The sequence below is a fragment of the Alosa sapidissima genome, chromosome 18, assembly GCF_018492685.1.
Source record: "Alosa sapidissima isolate fAloSap1 chromosome 18, fAloSap1.pri, whole genome shotgun sequence".
Lineage (NCBI taxonomy): Eukaryota > Metazoa > Chordata > Actinopteri > Clupeiformes > Clupeidae > Alosa > Alosa sapidissima.
Genome location: NC_055974.1, coordinates 13,349,462 through 13,368,740, shown reverse-complemented (window position 1 = coordinate 13,368,740; position 19,279 = coordinate 13,349,462). Strand labels below are relative to the sequence as shown.

At 42.8% G+C, this 19,279-nt stretch overlaps 1 protein-coding gene across 4 annotated transcripts in view; it reads left to right on the top strand.

Moving 5' to 3' along the window:
* The first annotated feature begins 1,230 nt into the window (after positions 1–1,230).
* The window catches only part of mctp1a (multiple C2 domains, transmembrane 1a), a 164,453-nt gene continuing 146,404 nt past the window's right edge, over positions 1,231–19,279 (top strand). For all 4 annotated transcript variants that reach the window (XM_042069735.1, XM_042069730.1, XM_042069731.1 and 1 more), the window contains exon 1: positions 1,231–2,140. In XM_042069735.1, the coding sequence (XP_041925669.1) occupies positions 1,640–2,140 (501 nt within the window). In that variant the 5' untranslated portion in view covers positions 1,231–1,639. The remainder of the gene's footprint in view (positions 2,141–19,279) is intronic.

Sequence of the window (19,279 nt, the reverse complement as noted above, 5' to 3'; positions counted from 1 at the left end):
CTAGCAGGCAGAACTTATCCACAACAACCTCAGAATGCTAGTGCCAAAGTGAAGAACAGCATCTAAATCCTTTCTTTGATCGGTGTAGGTGGGAGGCCTGTCTTAAATAGCCTACACATGTTTCTCCCATGGATGAAAAACCAGACCAACAGGGCACGAATCTCCTCTGTGTCTCAGAATCCTTCATTTTAATCTGCAGAATTTAGACTTTATTAAACACAAGAGCATGGTATGCATGTCAAATCTAAATTCATTTTTTCCTGATTTCATTAAAAGCAGTCCCATAGCTCTAAACAAATCACAATTATAAAGGACCTGGAGAGAACCAGAAGTGCCATGGGCAAGATAAGGCAACTATTTAGCCTACCTACTGTAGTAGGCAAGTCTTTTTACCACACTCCTAAACTGTGTTGGCCCTATCTGGGCATAGAGATGTGTTAAAAACACAACACATTCGTTTTAAGAGTGCACTCTCTAATGATGACCTTCATGAAATGACCAATCAGATGATGGAGTTTTGTAGCCTTAATGCCGAGTGAGCATTCAAAGGTATGTCATCACTCATTATGCACAATTTCACCCTTAGGGATTATGTGTGTATGATCAAATGTGAAGGCTTGTTCAGGTAATTTCAGATAATTTCAGATTATTTCTAATCGCAAATTGATTCTGTGTCTCAGACAAGTGAGTGAATGGAAGAACTAATGTTGTTATCTCACTGGTTGTTGTTTGACTTTTATTATACTGCATAATTGGGGTTGACAGGAGAATAAAGATCAGTGATCAATATTTACTGAAAATCTATTGCAGAACAAATTAAACGTGTGTTCCTTAATTCCATTTTTGATAAACTGATGCTGTTGTTTTCTATTTTGTTTCCTCGTTGTAGGCTATTTGCCTATGTTTAGTTTTAGCTGATGAAAACGTGTAGCCTGTAGGCCTACTCGAAATATTTTTAATTGTTATAGAACACGATTTATATTAATAAAGCATCCAGAAATCACACGTGAGCGTGGACATTTGTTTTTTTATTGAATGAATTAAGCTAGGCCTAGGGACAATGTTCAGTCCAGTATATTGTGGGCGAATAGTGTGCAATAACTTCACAAAACTTCACGAAACATTTGTGGGTTAGAGGAAGTGGGTGGGACACTGTTATGTGGTTTTTTGGCTGGCAATACGATATCACGCTTAACGGTGAAGCTGCAGTTGCCAGCTGCTGCTGCTGATGGTAATAATCATATGGGCAACGGACACGTTGGTATAATTTCATCGGACTTATTGTGTTTTTTTCTCTCGCATTAGCAAGAAAACACCAGCAGGACTTCACTTGCTTTCAACTTCACACTGACAGCAGGGTTAGCCTGTATGACTCTTTGAGAATTACACCTTTGGAAACCTTGATAGGCTACCGCAGCTATACTTCCGCTGCATCACCACTGAAACTGAATGTTTGTGCATGCTATGAAATGAAAATGACAGTGTCTGTGTCAAGTGCCAACAGTCAAACGGTCTAACCAGCCTCCGTCTTGAAAGAAGCTGGCTTTGGGAATCGATCAGAGTGCGTGCGGTAGGCAACCCACAGCGACAGTCACTACACTGCACGCTCAACAGACTGGCGGGCTGCTGCTCGGGGACTATGGAGGAGAAATCTAAGGATGCCACCGCTAAAGATCAAGAAGCAGCTTCGTCCTCTCAGAGAAAGATATGGAAGAATTTCCCGAAACCTTTCTTAAGTCCAAAACTAGGGTCCGAGAGACGCAGTGGGGACGGCAAAAAGGAGTCCGGTTTATGGATGTTTAAACGAAAGAAGAAACAGGTTTTAGACCGTGTGTTCTCATCATCACAGCCTAATCTCAGTTGCTCTACTCCATCGCGCTTCGAAGGTGATAAGACGCTCTGCGGTAAACCGGACCCGGGTAGTGCATCGGGGCTTGCTGTGTCCCCCTTGGTCACCGCCGATGGAGAATCTACAAGCAGGCTACAATTGCCCGGACATGGAAGCCCTAAGCTCGCACTGTCTCATTTGGTGATGTCCCATCAAAAGAGCTCGTCCTTGGGCTCGGCATGCTTCGAGAAACTGGTGGTAGACTCTGGTGCCAGCAGTGAGGATGAGATGGGGAAACATGCCAGTGATTCTGTAAGTGGTTGTTTTCAAATAGCATAATTGATCGATTTATACAGGCTCAAATAGGTCATGAGAGGGTCATCAGTGAAAATTCAATTTACGCATGTGTGGATACAAGTTTGCTCGGCTGAATTGCTGCGCAGTTTCAGTAGGTTAGCCTCTTGATGGTGTGATTTCACACGAAAACATAATCCCCTAAAATCACCATAAAGCTTTCATATTTTGCTGTCCGTCTTCATCCTATTTTGATTGTGAATCGAATGTGCCCCATATTTCTGTTATTCATATTCATATTAGTGTGAAGCCTCGAGGCAGGGTTCGGCTCACCACTATCATATCGATAGTAACCCACTCATTGATGCTTTTACTATTAAAGAGGCAGGCGTTTAGTGTGCAAAAGCTACATTTTTGGCCTACTTGAAAGTTGACAGAGCGTGAAGGGACGGTCCTATCTGGCGGCCGTTGTGTGGTGCTGATCAGGCGCGCCTGCAGGTGTACGTCCGTACGCACTGTGCGTACCATCAGGCTACTCAAAAACGAGAGAAAATTGTGTGTGTGTGTAATGTGTATTCATACCAAATTGGCCCACCATACCTTCCCAACTATGCACAGTATCCCATTAGCTGCATGCCATCATCAGGCTATTTACAATTTTCTATTACATAACTTAGTGAACACGTTATCAAAATGAACGCGCGCACATTTTGTTTGAGCAGGAGACAGAATACGCACGCAGGCATGCAACTAGCTATTAGTTATTTTCTTTTACTCGGCTATCTATATATGGTTATCAGCACACAATGTTGAGCTAATTCACTCAATACTCATCATGCATATCACAAGTTTAAACAACGAAAACAGAAAGTATGGAGTCAGCAAAGCTAAAGGAGTTATTCCAGATGGGCAAGAACAAGGTAGGCAATTGGTGTGCTTGTCAGAACGTTAGACTGCATTACAGCTGTTTAAAGCCAGACATCACGGTACGCTAGAACAAAACAAGGTAACTTTAGCCTGTACAGGGCTGTATCAAGTTGTCCAAATGAATAGGTCATTGTAGACGTTGTTGTTGTATTATTGCATGTGGATGCACGGGGCAAATATTATCCACGCGTGATTATTATTTATTTTTTTGCGCGGGGCTGGGGGGGGGGGGGGGGGGGGACCTGGTGATGGGTGTGCGTACCATAGCATTAATTCCTGCAGGCGCCCCTGTTGCTGATGTAACGCCTATTTCGCTGAAGGGAGGCTACACACATCCCTGACCTCGGACAATCCGCACTCCAACCCAAGCTCTGTCAACAGCTTTGGTGAGGACTAAACAGTGTTAACACACCTCTTTGGTTGAACATTTTAATCAGCTTACTTTAAAACTAGATTGTATGATCAATCTATGTTATCATTGCCTGCTGTTGTACATGTGACATACACAGATTTATTTGCATTGATTGACAGTAGGCTCACATCCATCATACACCCATCAACCACATAAGTGCTCTGATACCAGTTTGCTGTAGTTGTCCTGTGTTACCATGTTTTGCAGTAGCTGAAATATGAGAATATATTATCTTAATGTATGTCTTCTGAATGGACATTGATCAAATACCCAGAAGCAGTGGCCAGGACAGCAGGTTTTTAACAGAGGCCAGTGCTTTCCGATCCAAGCCCCACATCTAATTTAGACCTCCCCTGCATTAAGATAATGAAGACCAGTGCAACTCCACTCAGGCTAAACTTCATTGCTGCCGAGTTAACCTTGACAGATGATTGCATGTAGGAAATCCTCTCTCATCTGCTCAAGTTGGATTGCATATGTAAGGGGGAACAAACACTGCCTGTTTTTTTGTAAGCTTGCCTCAGTATTTTTAATGGTTGGTCTGTTGCCGTCTGTGTACTTAACATAAAAGGATACAAGTGAATGAGGAAGCCGGTTGTGTACAGATGCATGGTGGGAAATTTTCATCACTATGATGTGAGAAATGACCAAGCTCATTCTAGCTGCATCTCAGACTGGTGACAGGATTCCAGATTATACAGAGATGTGGCACTAATGAGTCTATACACTTGTCACATGCTGATTTTCCAGCAGTAGCTTAATAAACTAGGGCAGGCCTATACCATGCAATGTCACATGGGTAGTTTCACAATTAGGGTTAGCACTTTGATTCACAAGGCCTAAAAATTAAATCTTCATGAGATATTATTTTCAATCTATGTCTGTTGAAGGATAAAAAATATTTCATGGCAACTGGTTGTTGACAGTTCTTAGATGCACATTTTCAATGTTACATTGTTGGAGTGGACATCTAAATGTAGTTTTAATCAGTGTAAGGTTAAATATTTGTATACAGTATTTATAGTGTTTTATTATTGTTCCTTGTGTAAACATCATTTAAGTAAGACTGGTTAAGTAAGTATAAGTATATACACTATACACACAGTGAGGTGAAGCACACACTAATCCCGACGCAGCGAGCTGCCTGCTACATCGGCGCTCGGGGAGCAGTGAGGAGTTAGGTGCCTTGCTCAAGGGCACTTCAGCCATTTCTACTGGTCGGGGTTCGAACCGGTAACCCTCCGGTTACAAGTCCGAAGCACTAACCAGTAGGCCACTGCTGCCCCAGTAAGTTGCATCATCGTACTGGTTTGTGCCGTTTTTTTTTTATAGCAAATTTAGAATGTGTGTCAGTGTTAACAAAAGTTGTTTGATGGAAAACTTTAGTGGTTAAGTTGTAGAACTATGTCAGTTATTCCAAGTTGTATCTTGAAATTGTGTTGGTACTGTAGGTTGTTACTAGAGTGATATGATGAACTGACACTTCCTAAAACGAGTGTGCTCTTATCCTCTGTTCCATTTCAAACATGAGGTGATTTGCCGTCTCGATTTAATGAGGCTTTTACACGGTTTGTGCTTGCTTGGAGCATAATGTCTTCTTTACCTTTGGTGCAGCAGCCCCAATCCCTTTTGCCCTCCCTAGCAGTTACTTTGTTAGCCTTCTTTTGTATTATTCTGAAACACCCCAAGTTTAAAAACAAACAAACAGTTTTGATTAAATAATCAGACTAGCAGTAAAATTAGAACCGGCAGACTGATCAGAATCGCTTTGTAAGTTTAGACGTTCTAGAGGAACACTGAGGACCTTGGCAGTTGTTGTTGAAGGCCTTGATGAAATCAGAGCACTGGATCAGACGTAGAGGCACTTTAAAAGGTTTCCTGTGGGCCCCTTGATGAAGCACAAGAAACAATGATGCTGAAAGGAGAGCATCAGCCCATAGTGTGTGTGTGTGTGTGTGTGTGTGTGTGTGTGTGTGTGGAGGGGGGGGTGGGGGGTGTGAATGAATGGCGGCTCTTAGGTCGTATTCATAATTGAATGCCCTCGTGAGCCCTCTTACTCGTTCTGCTCAGCCTCGCCTGTGCCGCTGTCCCCTTGTGAAATATTAAACGCTGAGGTTGAACAGCGCGCGGGAGTCATTCACAGGCAGCTCTCCGTGATGAGAGCCACACCAAGAGCCTTTTCATATCTCCTCGGCTTGTTTCTTCCGCTGTGTAGTCCCCACCTCCACAGCTCACAGTCGTGCAGGAGTTCGCCAGCTCGCTGTCTGCGCTTGACTCATTGAATGTCACCAAGTTTTGTAGATTTTAATGTTGTGGGGGTGACTTCGCACAGCAGCTGTTTGGTTTGGTGTGTTACTGTGTTGTCTAGACAGCTATGCAAAACTGACTTCCAAGACATGATAATAATGGTGGTTGGGGCGAAAAAAAAGTGCCAATGAAAGCAATTTAAAAATGTTGAAACATAAAGTGAGCACTTACAGGGGTGAGGGGTGACTTTTGCAGGAGATTATGAGATCAGTCACCAGTGTTGAGAGGCAGCAGATGGTCCTTTTCAAGAGACTCATGGACTGTCCAGCCAGTGTAGCAGTGTGTGTGTTGGCCTGACTTCATCCCTAATGGCGGTGCCTCTTCAGATACCTGGTGATGAGGTCAGTGTCTGGACATGTCTGCCAGCCAGGGCTGCCCTCGTTGACGTGATAGATGGGCCTTTTAGCAGCGCTGGACTTATCTATGAGACATAAAGTGCTTTTGGCCCATGGGTGGCCAGCCCCTTAGACCACAGGTCTGGTCTGCCAGCCGAGGAGGGAGTGATTGAAGTAGTCAGTTTTGCGGAGGATAGGCTACTGCCTTACACTGCAATGTTCTTAACAGCCAGGAAGAAATCCCTCCCAGGCTGGGGGAGGAATCCGCTGAGAGGCGCGTTGGTCTCAGTGGCCTTGTGAACAGTAAATGACGTCCTGCGCTGCTTATGTTCTTGTTATTTTTTGTCTTGTTTCTGTGTCGCTTGGCCTGATTTAGTCCTGACCTCACTGGGAGTGAGGGGCTGCTGTCAAAGAGCCTTCCTCCCTGAGGCCCTGGCACACTTCATGGATCGTCAAAGACTGCCGATGCTGCAGTAGGCCAAGTGTAAGCCATCAGCCATCAGAACACCCAGTTGACTACTCACCACCCCCCTGGAGGTTGGGTGCCTCCGCTGAAATAGACATGGCATCCGATTGGTTAGTCAGCAGTGTCACATCTTTTATTTGTAAGTCAATGACCATGTGCTATTGTATAGCATACAGCCAACGTCACAGTCGATGAGATATATTATCCGCAGAGGACCTGGAGAGTGATCTGTGTTTCTTGAGTTCACAAGCGGAGATCTGACGTGAGTCAGTCAGGCACCTCGGCTGGCTGTTTGTGTTTTCTCCCTCAAGGCTGTTTGTTTTCATGTCCTTTCATGGAGACGCGGCCGGAGCACTGCCAAGTGATGTGGGACTGCATTTCTAATAGTGTGAGGCAGAATGCCGTGACATTGAGGTCTGCTGTCTGGTGAAGTTTTGTTTTTTACTTCATAATTAATAGACTGATACCAAATGAACAGTTTTTTGCATTTTGAAGTCAAACACTTATAGCCATTGCAGTGCTGTTTGTGATGAAATTACAAGAAGACAGCAGTTGACATCTGCAATAGTTTTCAAACTAAAATCACCTGGAGTCATGCGGCTATTCAAGGATGCTATTAATCAACCGTGAAAAGGAGCCAAGATTAACCATGAAATAGTAAACAATCAGAAGCAGTTAAATTAAGCTGGATGTTTAACTGGAAGCATTGCATTTAATGAATGCGCACAGTGGTCCTTAATGAAGCCTGGCCAGGAATAATTGGGACACAGAGAGAGATGAAATTAGCCTGGGTTGTTGTCCACAGGCTCATTTGAAGTCAGATGTTTGTCTGTCTTGTATCATTACTGACTAAAGTCAGTACTAGCCTAATCAAGCTGGACGGTAACAAAATAAAACAATTTGGCCCAGGAGAGGCCAAAGCAGAATTGAACTGCAGCAGAGTGTTCGTTGTGAAGCTGAGTTGTCCGGTTTGTCCTTTGGTCTTTTGTTTTCATCACTGTTCATTTGTAAAACAAAACAAAAAACACAAAAAAATTAGGGCTGTCAAAATAACTGATTCATTTAGATTAATTAATTAATGTAATGCAGATTAATCGATTCCGTATGACCTTTGACCCCGAGCCGTTGTAGTCAGTAACTATTAGACTGTAAAATGAAGGAGAGATAAGAAAATGTGCTGCCTAGATCATTGATTGGAACATATACTTTTCAAAAACGTCTTGATGGTGTTGATAAAAATAAAGTGTTGATTAAAATAAAATCCTCTGCAATGTCTGCAGCAAAGAATTTGTATATCACTGGAGTTCATCAACTCTAAAGTCGCACATCATTGCAAAGAAATAGTGTTGACATTGAGGGGAGTGATACTTTATTTTCATTAGGTTATATCTGTGGCCTGAAATACCTTGTATGTGATAAAAAAAACTTCTTCCCGAAGCACTTATTTATTTCCTCAGCATATTAGGTCATATCATAGATTATTATGGCCATTATTAAAATAATAATAAGAGTTTTTGCTTTAATGTCACTAATGCTGATTATTCAATGATTCATTTGAATTTAAATATTTAAAATACTTTCACAGCAAAAATCATATATGTGATTAATTTAGATTAATTAATCACAGAGTATGTAATTAATTAGATTAATTTTTTTAATCGATTGACAGCCCTAAAAAAAATAGTAATGCGGCGGGGTCTGTGGCAGTCACACTAAAGAATTATATGGCTTTTTATCAGAAGGAGCAGATCCATAACTAAAGGCATATATATATAATGCCTGTTTCATTGCCATGGCTGGAATTGTTCCCCAGGAAAAGACACATGAACATCAAGGCCACACAGATGGTCAATACACATTTACAAAATAGACACGCTCCCCAGTTCCCAGCTAAAACAACTCTTAATCAGGCAGAGGCATTTGCAGTTGAATGATATTGTAGGTATGAGTGGGCTTTTATGAGCTGCTGAAGGAGTCCCTTTACAGTGACAAGCCTGTGTCAGCTTTTGTGTCCTTCATTGTGAAAAAGGCCCTCATGCATATAATAAAGCGAGAGAGAGAGAGAGAGAGAGAGGGCGAGAGAGAGAGAGGTATAGAGAGAGAGAGAGAGAGGAGGTGGTTTTTGAATGAAAAAGGTCACTGAGCTCTTGATCAAAGGCTCCTCATTTGAATGCTTCAGTGCTCCTTATGGCCCCTCCTCATTGATTGGGATTCTCTTCCCTTGCGTATGCTTGTTAATAGCTGTGTAGACTAGTGCAGTCTGATGTCAGGAGGGAGCTGCACAGCTTCTCTCTGAACCAGTGATACCCAGGACTTCATGTGGTCCTGCATCATTTAATTTCGTATGGGGGAAATCCTTTTCCTTGGAAGAGGCGTCATATTCCAGACGTGATTCATCAGAGTGCCGTAGAGGGGGGAGGCGGACCCGTCGGTCTCTTATATTCATCTGTGGCTGTTCTGTGAGGCATAATTACTTTAAGGAGTCGTCGTATTGATTTAGAAGTGAATAATGACAGTCTGCACGTCCCAACTGCTCTGAGCAGATACATATAGGACTATTTATTATGGAGGTAACAGCATTAGTCAAAAAAGCCTCTTGTCTCGGGGTCTCTGTGTCTCTAGGCCTTAATCCAACTTAGAGTGGGCCTCAGGTCTGGGAAGTATTCCATTTGAAAATAAGACCTGGATCTCATCAGCTGTTTAAATGGGTCAGCAAACTCTATCTCTTCCTAAACAATGTTTCAAGAAGACAGTGTAGGTCTTCTTAACAAATAATCTGATTAAATCTGGCACAGTCCAGACTACTCCAGTTGGATTTTTCTTGTCTCAGCTGACATTAAGTAATGCTCTCCCACGGCGATCTCATTGATTTGGCGCAGCCCATGTGAAGACAGGGAAATTACACTCTGCCAGTTGACTATACAAAGACTTGGAAATGTAAAATAGAAACAGAGACCATATATAATAACACTATAGGAAGCCTGCCACAGAGTGAGCCATAAAGTCTCCCGTTTTTAACGATGTCAGTGCCACGCATGCTGCGTGCACGATGGTCACGCTCGCCTCGGTGTCAAATCTCATTTGGCAAGGCAAACGAGGACCCAGGCGTTTTTTGCATACCGGCTGATATGATTCAGGGCCCAGGGGCTGATGGGGGACCGGGATGTATTATAGTTCAGTCCGGCGGATAAGAAGAGGCAGCGCCACATAACTTCACAGGCAAATGCCGCTTGTCATGACGTGATGGACGTTTGTATGTGCGGTGTTCCATGGTGTTGGCGTGAGCGCTAGTCCAATAGACGCAGGCATCTATGGCGCTGTAGCTAAATCTGATGCTCTGGGATGACTCAGTATGGCCTTGAGGCAGGTAGGCAGGCAGGCAGGCAGGCAGACTGTCTACAATAAGCTAGTTACTTCTTTTCTGTGTGTTTTTCTCCAAAAGGCCTGGCTGAACTGTTTTCCCTAGCCATGTGTAATGCTTTCCAGACTTTATAAATAGGACGTTCCTAACATTCACAACAATTTAGTGGTTTTGTGCCCAATCTCTATACTGTGTGTGTGTGTGTGTGTGTGTGTGTGTGTGTGTGTGTGTGTGTGTGTGTGTGTGTGTGTGTGTGTGTGTATGTGTGTGTGTGTGTATATGTGTGTGTGTGTTTGTTAATGTGGCACAGCCTCTATGAGATCGTTCTCAATGTTAGCGTTTGCAGTTTGCTGCTCGAAGGAGGCTTGCAAACAGAGCACAATTGCAATCTGTTAACTTCAGCTCTGCGAGTTACACATCCTTAGGTGCCAACAACCAGCCCACCCCTCCACTGCTCCCCAACCCACTCCATGAGCAAAGCCTTTAAATACCACACTCTGTCACGCGTGCTGTTAATTACCCCCCGTGCGCAAAATATCTCCTTCACACTCACTATCATCACGTTATTGCTTTATTTCCCCCTCATTGATTGCTCCTTCCACCTCACTAGTCACATGATCACTGCATCATATGGTTCATTGTACTGTATCTGCTCAACAGCCCTCTGCTGCTGCTACTGCTGCTGTTGCTCCAGACCAGCCTCTGGTCCAAACAGTCCAGGAGCTCCATCAGTAGCCCCTTGCTGTGCTACCAGCTCCTGGGGCTGGGAGGAGATACGATACTAGACGCTGACTCGGTGGCGATACTGTGCCACCGTCTGGCTGCGTCTGGCTGGGACATGTGCCAGCTGCAGGCGCATGATAACCCACAATTACAGCCTGCGGAGAGGAGAGGTGCGAGAGAGAGAGAGAGAGAGAGAGAGAGAGAGAGAGAGGGAGAGAGAGGGAGATCAAGAGAGAGATAGAGAGAAAGAGAGAGAGAGAGAGAGAGAGAGAGAAAGAGAGAGAGAGAGAGAGAGAGAGAGAGAGAAAGAGAGAGAGAACGCACTCTGCCCTGCGAGTGCCAAGCTGCCCACGGAGGGTGTGTGCAGTGCTGCATGAGTTATTTAATCGGACGCAGACACGAGTTTTACTCCTCATCATTTGCAAGGCCGGCAGTGACCTCAGCTAATGTTGTTTTATTGCGGTTGAAATGCCAGTGCATGTTTAGGCAGTGTGTGTGTGTGTGTGTGTTGTGTGTGTGTGTGTGTGTGTGTGTGTGTGTGTGTGTGTGTGTGTGTGTGTGTGTGTATTTGACTCTCGATTTGGGAAAAAACCCCATCTAACTGCGATTTTTCTGGCAGATATGACAATTTGTGATTAACGAAAGTCAAGCTTCAGTTCAATATTCCAAATTGTGTTTTTAAGTTGGGCCACTTTTGAGTGGTGAGCATGCCTAGTGCATGAGAAGCACAGAACTGCTGTTAGGCGAGCTTCACAGTCTGTCACAACATAAACCTGACAGGATTAACCATTGGGACAGAGTTGTGAGCTGCACGATTAATTGCAATCCCTTGCGAGTAGCTAATTGCATTAGCTTAAATTGTGATTTCGATTAAAAATCGATTATTTATGCAGCCCTAGTGCATGACAGTGAGGGAATGAGAGAGAGAGTGAGGATGTGCAAAACAACTACTGAATAAGTGATGGCATGGGTTAGCATGAGCATATATATCATGCTGGAGATGTTGAACTGTGAATATAATCATCCACCTCTTTCTATCCTCCGTCATTCCCTGTGAGTCATTAAATAACTTAATGCCGTGTATATAGCCTTGAACTTGCCCAAGACGCCATTCAATATTTTACGCCTTCCTCTGTCTTCTTGTCATAATGTAATTGTGCAGCATTGGTCTGCTCTGTGCGTTATGTAAGTACATTTCCCATAAACCTCTCACAGGGGTCTTGCTTACAGTAATAGACATCTCCATAGTCCCTTTTATGAGTTGCTACCATGGCCTCATGTAATTAATTAAATTGCATGTTGGCATGCCAAGGAGTGAACAGCGAGCTGTATAAGATGACAAGCAATACAGTTAATACGGCATGTTTATTAGCCACCCACTGTCATCAATTCAGGCTTTTCCCCCCGCTAGTTTCCAGTAGCAGACACCTTTCTGTAGTAGATTGTTATTGTTTGTGCAGCCCCGATGACACCCGTATGAAGTAGCCTAGTGAGAATGGGTTTGGTGCCACCTTCTGGTGTGTTTCAACTGAACCGCAGGTCTGAGGAAGCAGTTTTAAGGGGCAGCAACTGCATTACAGTAATGGCTGAGGGGGGACTACTCAGGATTTTAATTATACTAAGTGATAACTTAGCAAAGAAAATAATATTCAGTGTTTACTGAGCCTTGCTGATGATAGCATACTTTAATGTGGCCCAGAGTTTGGATGGATGTAATTATTCTCCTTGAATCAAGAAATCTGAACCAAAGGCTGTTTTGCAGAATGGACTTGACTTGTAGACTGTAGGGTTTATCACCGCTACATTAATCATCTCTGAACCAATCACGCGTTTCTTCATCCGTGATTTCACTTTATCTAGGGTCAAGAGGTTATTGGTGAAATCATTAGCCCTGCAGATTTGTCTTCCCGTGTGTGTGTGTGTGTATGTGTATAATTCAGTTATTCATGATTTTTTATTCCAATCTGATCTTTTAGGCATAGAGCTATATAGATAAATGCATACAAGTTGTAACTGGTTCCGCCAACACTGGAGTGAATTCGGCCCTGTTTTGATGTAGTGGATTCCGGCCAGGACCATAACCATACAAACATCACTGCACTTTTGTACCCAGAAAGTGGAGGAAGATGAGTTGGTACACGTGTTGTCCTTATCTGGACATAGAGATGTGTTAAAAAATGTTGTTGTGTTGTTTTCAATGCAAATTGTGTTATTTTCAACACATATTGTGTAACAAATACAACACAAACTGTGTTGTCCCTATCTGGACACAGAGATGTGTTAAAAAAACAACGTAAGTTGTGTTGTTTTCAACGCAAGTTTTGTTGTTTTCAACACATTTGTTTTAAGAGTGTATGTTATGTAGGACAGTAGTTGGCCTGTGCAAGTGGTAGCACCTGGCTCAAGACATTTCATTATTCATGAGGACATGATGACATGACATGTGAGAGAGCTAATTCGGTGGTGTTTGCTGGTGCAGCTGAAGGCACACAGGGCTGCCCCCTCTGTGAGGCAGTGTTCTACTGTGGATGAGCGTAAACGAAGGCCAGCAGGAGCACCTAGTGTTTTCTCTCTCTCTCTCTCTCTCTCTCTCTCTCTGTCTGTCTGTCTCTCTCTCTGTCTGATTGATTCCTGTACTTTGGTGGTTGTTTTTAGTGGTTTAGTGTTTTTTCTCTGTCTCTCTGTACAGTCTGAGTGTTGTGAGAGAGAGAGAGAGAGAGAGAGAGAGAGAGAGAGAGAGAGAGAGAGAGAGAGAGAGAGAGAGAGAGTGCGTGTGTGTGTGTGCGTGTGTGTTTGTCTGAGCTTGTGTAGGTGTTTTTAGCTGTGCTTATGGAACGGAAGATTGCTTTTAGTGGTCTGTTGAATCGCCTCCAAAACCTCAGAATCAGTTGTCACTGCCTTCTCTGACTCTTACTCCATTTTGAATGGAAGGCAATGGGCCTGCTCAGTGATAGTGTGCATGCTGTCTATCTTGTACCTTTACATTTCATCTCATGGGAAGATGACATATGACATACACTTACCAAATTCGAAGGACACTTCATACAGAGTTCAAACCTAAACATCCTGTCCTAAAGTTGAAATGGACTGGTATTTAGCAGACAGTTTTATCCAAAGGGACATGGACTTGCAAACGGCGAACCCGGCTGACCGACTGTCAGAAGGTGACGTTACCGCTGCTCCGCACGCCATGTTGGTGAAAGAGAAACGGAGCCGCTCTGAAATCGAATGTGTTCATCCTTCCCCATGGTCTACCCTTCCACCATGTTGCGTGAAAATGGACAATCTAGTGTTTATGGATTCCAACTGACAAACAAACAGCGGTGACAACATAACCTTCTTGGAGGAGGTAATTAATTAGTATGAATCTGAATATGAAGAGGGAAGAAGGTGAATGAATGAATGAAGGAAGGAAAAAGTCATGGTTCATTTACTGCTGACATGTATTTTCTCAGACCTCAGTGGAGAACAAAATCTCTCCATGTGAGAGCCAATTTTCACTTCCCTGCTGAAGTCTCAGAGGGGCGACTATCTGTAAACCGTCTCTCTTCTCACACAGATAGCAGGTGTTGACATAGACCTTAACACTCCTGTGGGAAGGACACTGTTTCCTACTCATGTCCACCAAAGTAGAAAAAAACAGAGCAAAGCACACATAAGCGTTTTTTTATTTTTTTATTCCCTAAACATTTTAAATGGAGTATGTACTTGGTGAAAGTGACAAGTGCAAGGGGCTTTCATTTAAAGTTGTGCTGTGCGGTTTGACTATACTAATATCTTAGGTAAGGATCAGACAGGACGCGCTTTGCCGCTTATAAAACGTGAGGTACACTATGTTTTCATAAAAACGTGGGTGCATTTTTGCTTGGAGTTTAACTTGGAGTTGGAACTCGGAGGCGCGGCTGGCTCACAAAATGGAGGCGCTCTGGGCACATGAGCGCAAAGCGCCTACAGACAATACGCAAAAAAACGTAAAAAACGGCGCAACTCACTGCAAAAACTGCGTCCTGTCTGATCGTTCCCTTAAGAGGATACGATTCTGGTTGAAGAATAGAGAAAAGCTTTACAGATGGATTACAGATAGATGGATTACATTTATGTAATGTCATGTAAGTCACTATACATCATTCCTCATTCCTCTCTAAAATATCCTGAAAGGAACATGGCAACATTTTGACACCCCCTTCCCCCCAATAGGAATAGGCCTATTTTGGGTCGTGGTTGCAGCACAGTTTGAGCTGCGTTTGAGACGCGCATATGGTGGAGGCAGGGTGGCTGCTGTAACCTGTTAACGTGGGCGCCGAAATTAAAATCAACACGCAATGGAGCCATGCCGCAGACACGACACAGGCAATGTGTACAAGCTGCAAGACATATGAGAGTATGGACATTATCTTTCATTTTGCAATTTTTCTTTCCAATCACACAAAGTATAAGAGCCTTTCATTAGAATACCAGATAGTAAGGCCTATTTAAACACGGTGTCCCACCTTGATCAGAACTTTTCAATATGTTAAATATTAGAGTACATTTTTACAAAAAATTAATCTTTCAATTTATCGTTCAAAATCGGTATCGGTCTTCCCACAGAATTGAATTATATTTGTGGTGGTAGGTTTGCAGAATTAACTTGAATGCAACAGTTTTTAGCAAATTAGCGCAGTGTGGTTATAATGCTAACTAGCTTTAAGCACAATTTAGTACAACCTGGAAAATCATTGTGTGGTGGTCAATGTTGATATTGTGGTGGGCCGCCACAAATAAGCCAGTGTATGGGAAACACTGTCGGTTGGGCTCTAGTAGATTATTTGAGGTTCCTATTTGAGGTTCTTAGTCTTGTGTCTGTTGCCAGATGCAGAGTCATACATCAGTCCACCTTACTCACTCCGACTGACAGCAACATTAGCCTAATGGGAATACACACACACACACACACACACACACAATAATTGTTCTACTGAGAAGTGAGAAGGACAGCACAATATACACCACCACTTAGACACACTCAAACATACCCACGTGCCCCTTTGCTCAGGAAGCCCTACGCAACAGATTTCTTTCCCACCCATTCACTCAAACCCACCCACACAAGACACATAATGTGCACAACACAATACATATTGATTACTGTTTGGAAATCAGCTGTGTTGGTTGAAGATGCATGCTGACACAAATGTAGCTGCTAGAGCATTTGCTGTTCATGTGAAATATGCTTATGTCTGTGACAATATAACTAATTTCTTCAAGACCAGAGATATCATACGAGTTCTCAGAACAGAAGCATCCGGAGAGGTATAAGTATAAGGATCCTGTGAAGGAAATTTGGTCTCTGCATTTATCCCAATCTGTGAATTTGTGAAACACACTCAGCACACAGTGAACACACAGTGAGGTGAAGCGCACACTAATCCCGGCGCAGTGAGCTGCCTGCTACAGTGGCGCTCGGGGAGCAGTGAGGGGTTAGGTGCCTTGCTCAAGGGCACTTCAGCCGTTCCTACTCAACCCAGTGCCTCATTTTACATTCCCAATTAGCCTCAGCATTGATTTCTCGGTTTGGATTCAGTTGTGGTATCTGTGGGGCCTGGTGAGGACGTGAGGGCTTTGCATTTCTCCCAATCAGGGCTTAGAGTGGCCTCGTTTAAAGGAAAGAGTGGATGGTCTCCCTAAGCTGTGTCTGTGCATTAGGACAGTGGTGGGCTCAGTGGATGATGGGAAGTGCATGACCAGTGACCGTTATGCTGAATGAGAGAGAGAGAGGAAGTGCATGACCAGTGACAGCTATGCTGAATGAGAGAGAGAGAGGAAGTGCATGAGGTTTTGAGTCCTCTCCAAAGAGTGCCTTCATGGTAAATAGCTTTCCCAATTCCCATATATTCTACACCCATCTTCTTTTTGCTCTTGTCCCCTTCTTTTTGGGTGGGTGTAATATAGTTTATCAGCTCTGTGCAACATTTACTTGCGATTTGGGGTCAAATGTGCATGCTTTTTCACAACACTCCTACAATATGGTTATTGCAATGAAAGTCTGTTGACTATAAATGCGAGAGAGAAAGAGAGAGATAGTGTGTGAGAGGCATATTGAGTGATCTCTGACAAAGAGAGGAGTGAATTACAACACAGAGTGGCAAAAGAGAGGAATTATATTAGGGAGGGAACCCACAAAGTGAGAATTCTTTAAAGCAATCCAAATTGTATATTCCTTGCCAACTACTCTGCTTTCTCCATAAATAAGTCACAGATGCTGGGCTTGTCTGTGACGGCATGCTGTGTGTGGTGTAGTGTGTGTGTGTGTGTGTGTGTGTGTGTGTGTGTGTGTGTGTGTGTGTGTGTGTGTGTGTGTGTGTGTGTGTGTGATGTGGCACCAGCTGAAGTTGGCTGTGAATGAGTTTCTGTGTAATGAGATTCAGCAGGCTGTGTGGAGTTGTACCCCCTTCACACACACTCCTGTAACATCCCAGTGTATAAGTGACACTTTGTCTCTGCTCTTCAGATCTGCTGGTTTGCTTGTCTTGATATCTTCATCAGTGCAACCCAAAGCCCAGAACCGCAGTTATTAGTCAAGTCAAGTCAAGTCAAGTTTATTTATATAGCACATTTCATACACAGAGGTCATTCAATGTGCTTTACATAAACAAAACCAAACGATAATAAAAAATAAAAGCATAGAAGGGCAATATAGTCAAAGAATAGTTAAAAGGTAAAGATCATAATAAAAAGAAAACATAAAACACAAGGTAAAATCATTTAAAAATAAAGAATAATTAGTAAGCAAAAACAAAGGCAAAAGTAGTAAAAAAAGTAATAAAAGACAAAGTAGAATAATTATCGAGGCAGATTCAGAATTTGTAACTCGGCACAGTTAGCAGAAAGTGTCTGAGAACAGTTTGGTCTTAAGTCTAGATTTAAAACTGGCTACAGTTGGGGCCTTTTTAATGTCATCCGAAAGTTGGTTCCACAGCTGAGCCGCATAGCAGCTAAAAGCTGCTTCACCATGTTTAGTTCTAACTGTAGGTTTTACTAGCAGGTTTTTCACCTGGGACCTGAGAGGACGAGAAGGTGTGTACTGCTGAAGCATGTCTGACAAGTATTTAGGTCCTGCTCCATTTACTGATTTATAAACAAGCAATAGTGCTTTAAAGTCAATTCTGTGACTTACTGGAAGCCAGTGCAAGGACTTAAGAATTGGAGTAATGTGGTCAGTTCTTTTAGTTTTTGTTAGAGTCCTAGCTGCTGCATTTTGTATCACCTGAAGCTGTTTAATAGTCTTTTTAGGAAGGCCTGTGAACAGTCCATTGCAGTAATCGACCCTGCTGGAGATAAATGCATGAATAAGTTTTTCTAAGTCATGTTTTGACATCAGCCCTCTGAGTTTGACAATATTTTTGAGGTGGTAAAAAGCTGATTTAGTTAACGCTTTCATGTGGCTGTTGAAATTTAGATCACTGTCAATTAATACACCAAGATTTTTAACAGTATCCTTTGCCTTCAACCCTTTTGTGTCAAGGAGAGTGGCAACCCTAAGTCTTTCCTCATTTTTACCAAATATAATTACTTCAGTTTTTTCTTTGTTCAGCTGAAGAAAATTTTGAGACATCCAGGTGTTGATTTGTTCTATACACTGACACATAGATTCAAGAGGACCATAGTTGTTTGGTGATAGAGCTAAGTAAATTTGTGTGTCATCTGCATAGCTATGATATGAAATCAAATTATTTTGAATGATTTGTCCAAGTGGGAGCATATAGAGGTTGAATAATAGTGGCCCCAAGATCGACCCCTGGGGAACACCACAGGTCAAGGACGTTGGTGTTGAGGTACAGTTTCCGATGGCAACAAAGAAGCTCCTTTCTTGTAGATATGATTTTAGCCAGCTGATAACTATGCCTGTAAATCCAACCCAGTGTTCTAGTCTGTGTAGTAAAATATTGTGATCAACAGTGTCAAATGCTGCACTAAGGTCCAGTAGCACTAGGACTGAGGTTTTACCTGAATCTGTGTTGAGGCGTATGTCATTGGAAACTTTAATGAGAGCTGTTTCAGTGCTGTGATTTGCCCGAAAACCAGACTGAAAGTAATCAAAATACCCATTTGATGTTAGGAAGGTGGTTAATTGATTAAAGACTACTTTTTCAATAATTTTGCCAATAAAAGGTAGATTGGATATGGGCCTGTAATTGTTTAGCATGGAGGCATCCAGGTTATTCTTCTTGAGAAGTGGCTTTACAACAGCTGTTTTCAGTGACTTAGGAAAAGTGCCAGACAGCAATGATACATTTACAATTTGAAGGACATCCGCCGCTATGAGGTGAAAAACAGTTTTGAAGAAATTGGTAGGCAGAGTGTCTAAGACACATGTGGAAGGGCTGAGATTCTGTACCGTTTTTTCAAGTGTTTCGTAGTCTATCAAGCTGAACTCTGACATCAAGTTTAGTTTCCCTCTGTTTGTTGCTGGAAGTTCAGGTTGTTGAATTTGTAATTGAGCAGATATGTTGAGTCTGATTTTGTCAATTTTACCTTTAAAAAAAGATGAAAACTCATTGCATTTATTAGTTGAGAGAAGTTCAGGCGCTAATTGTGAGGGGGGATTTGTTAACTTATCAACAGTTGAAAATAGAATACGAGTGTT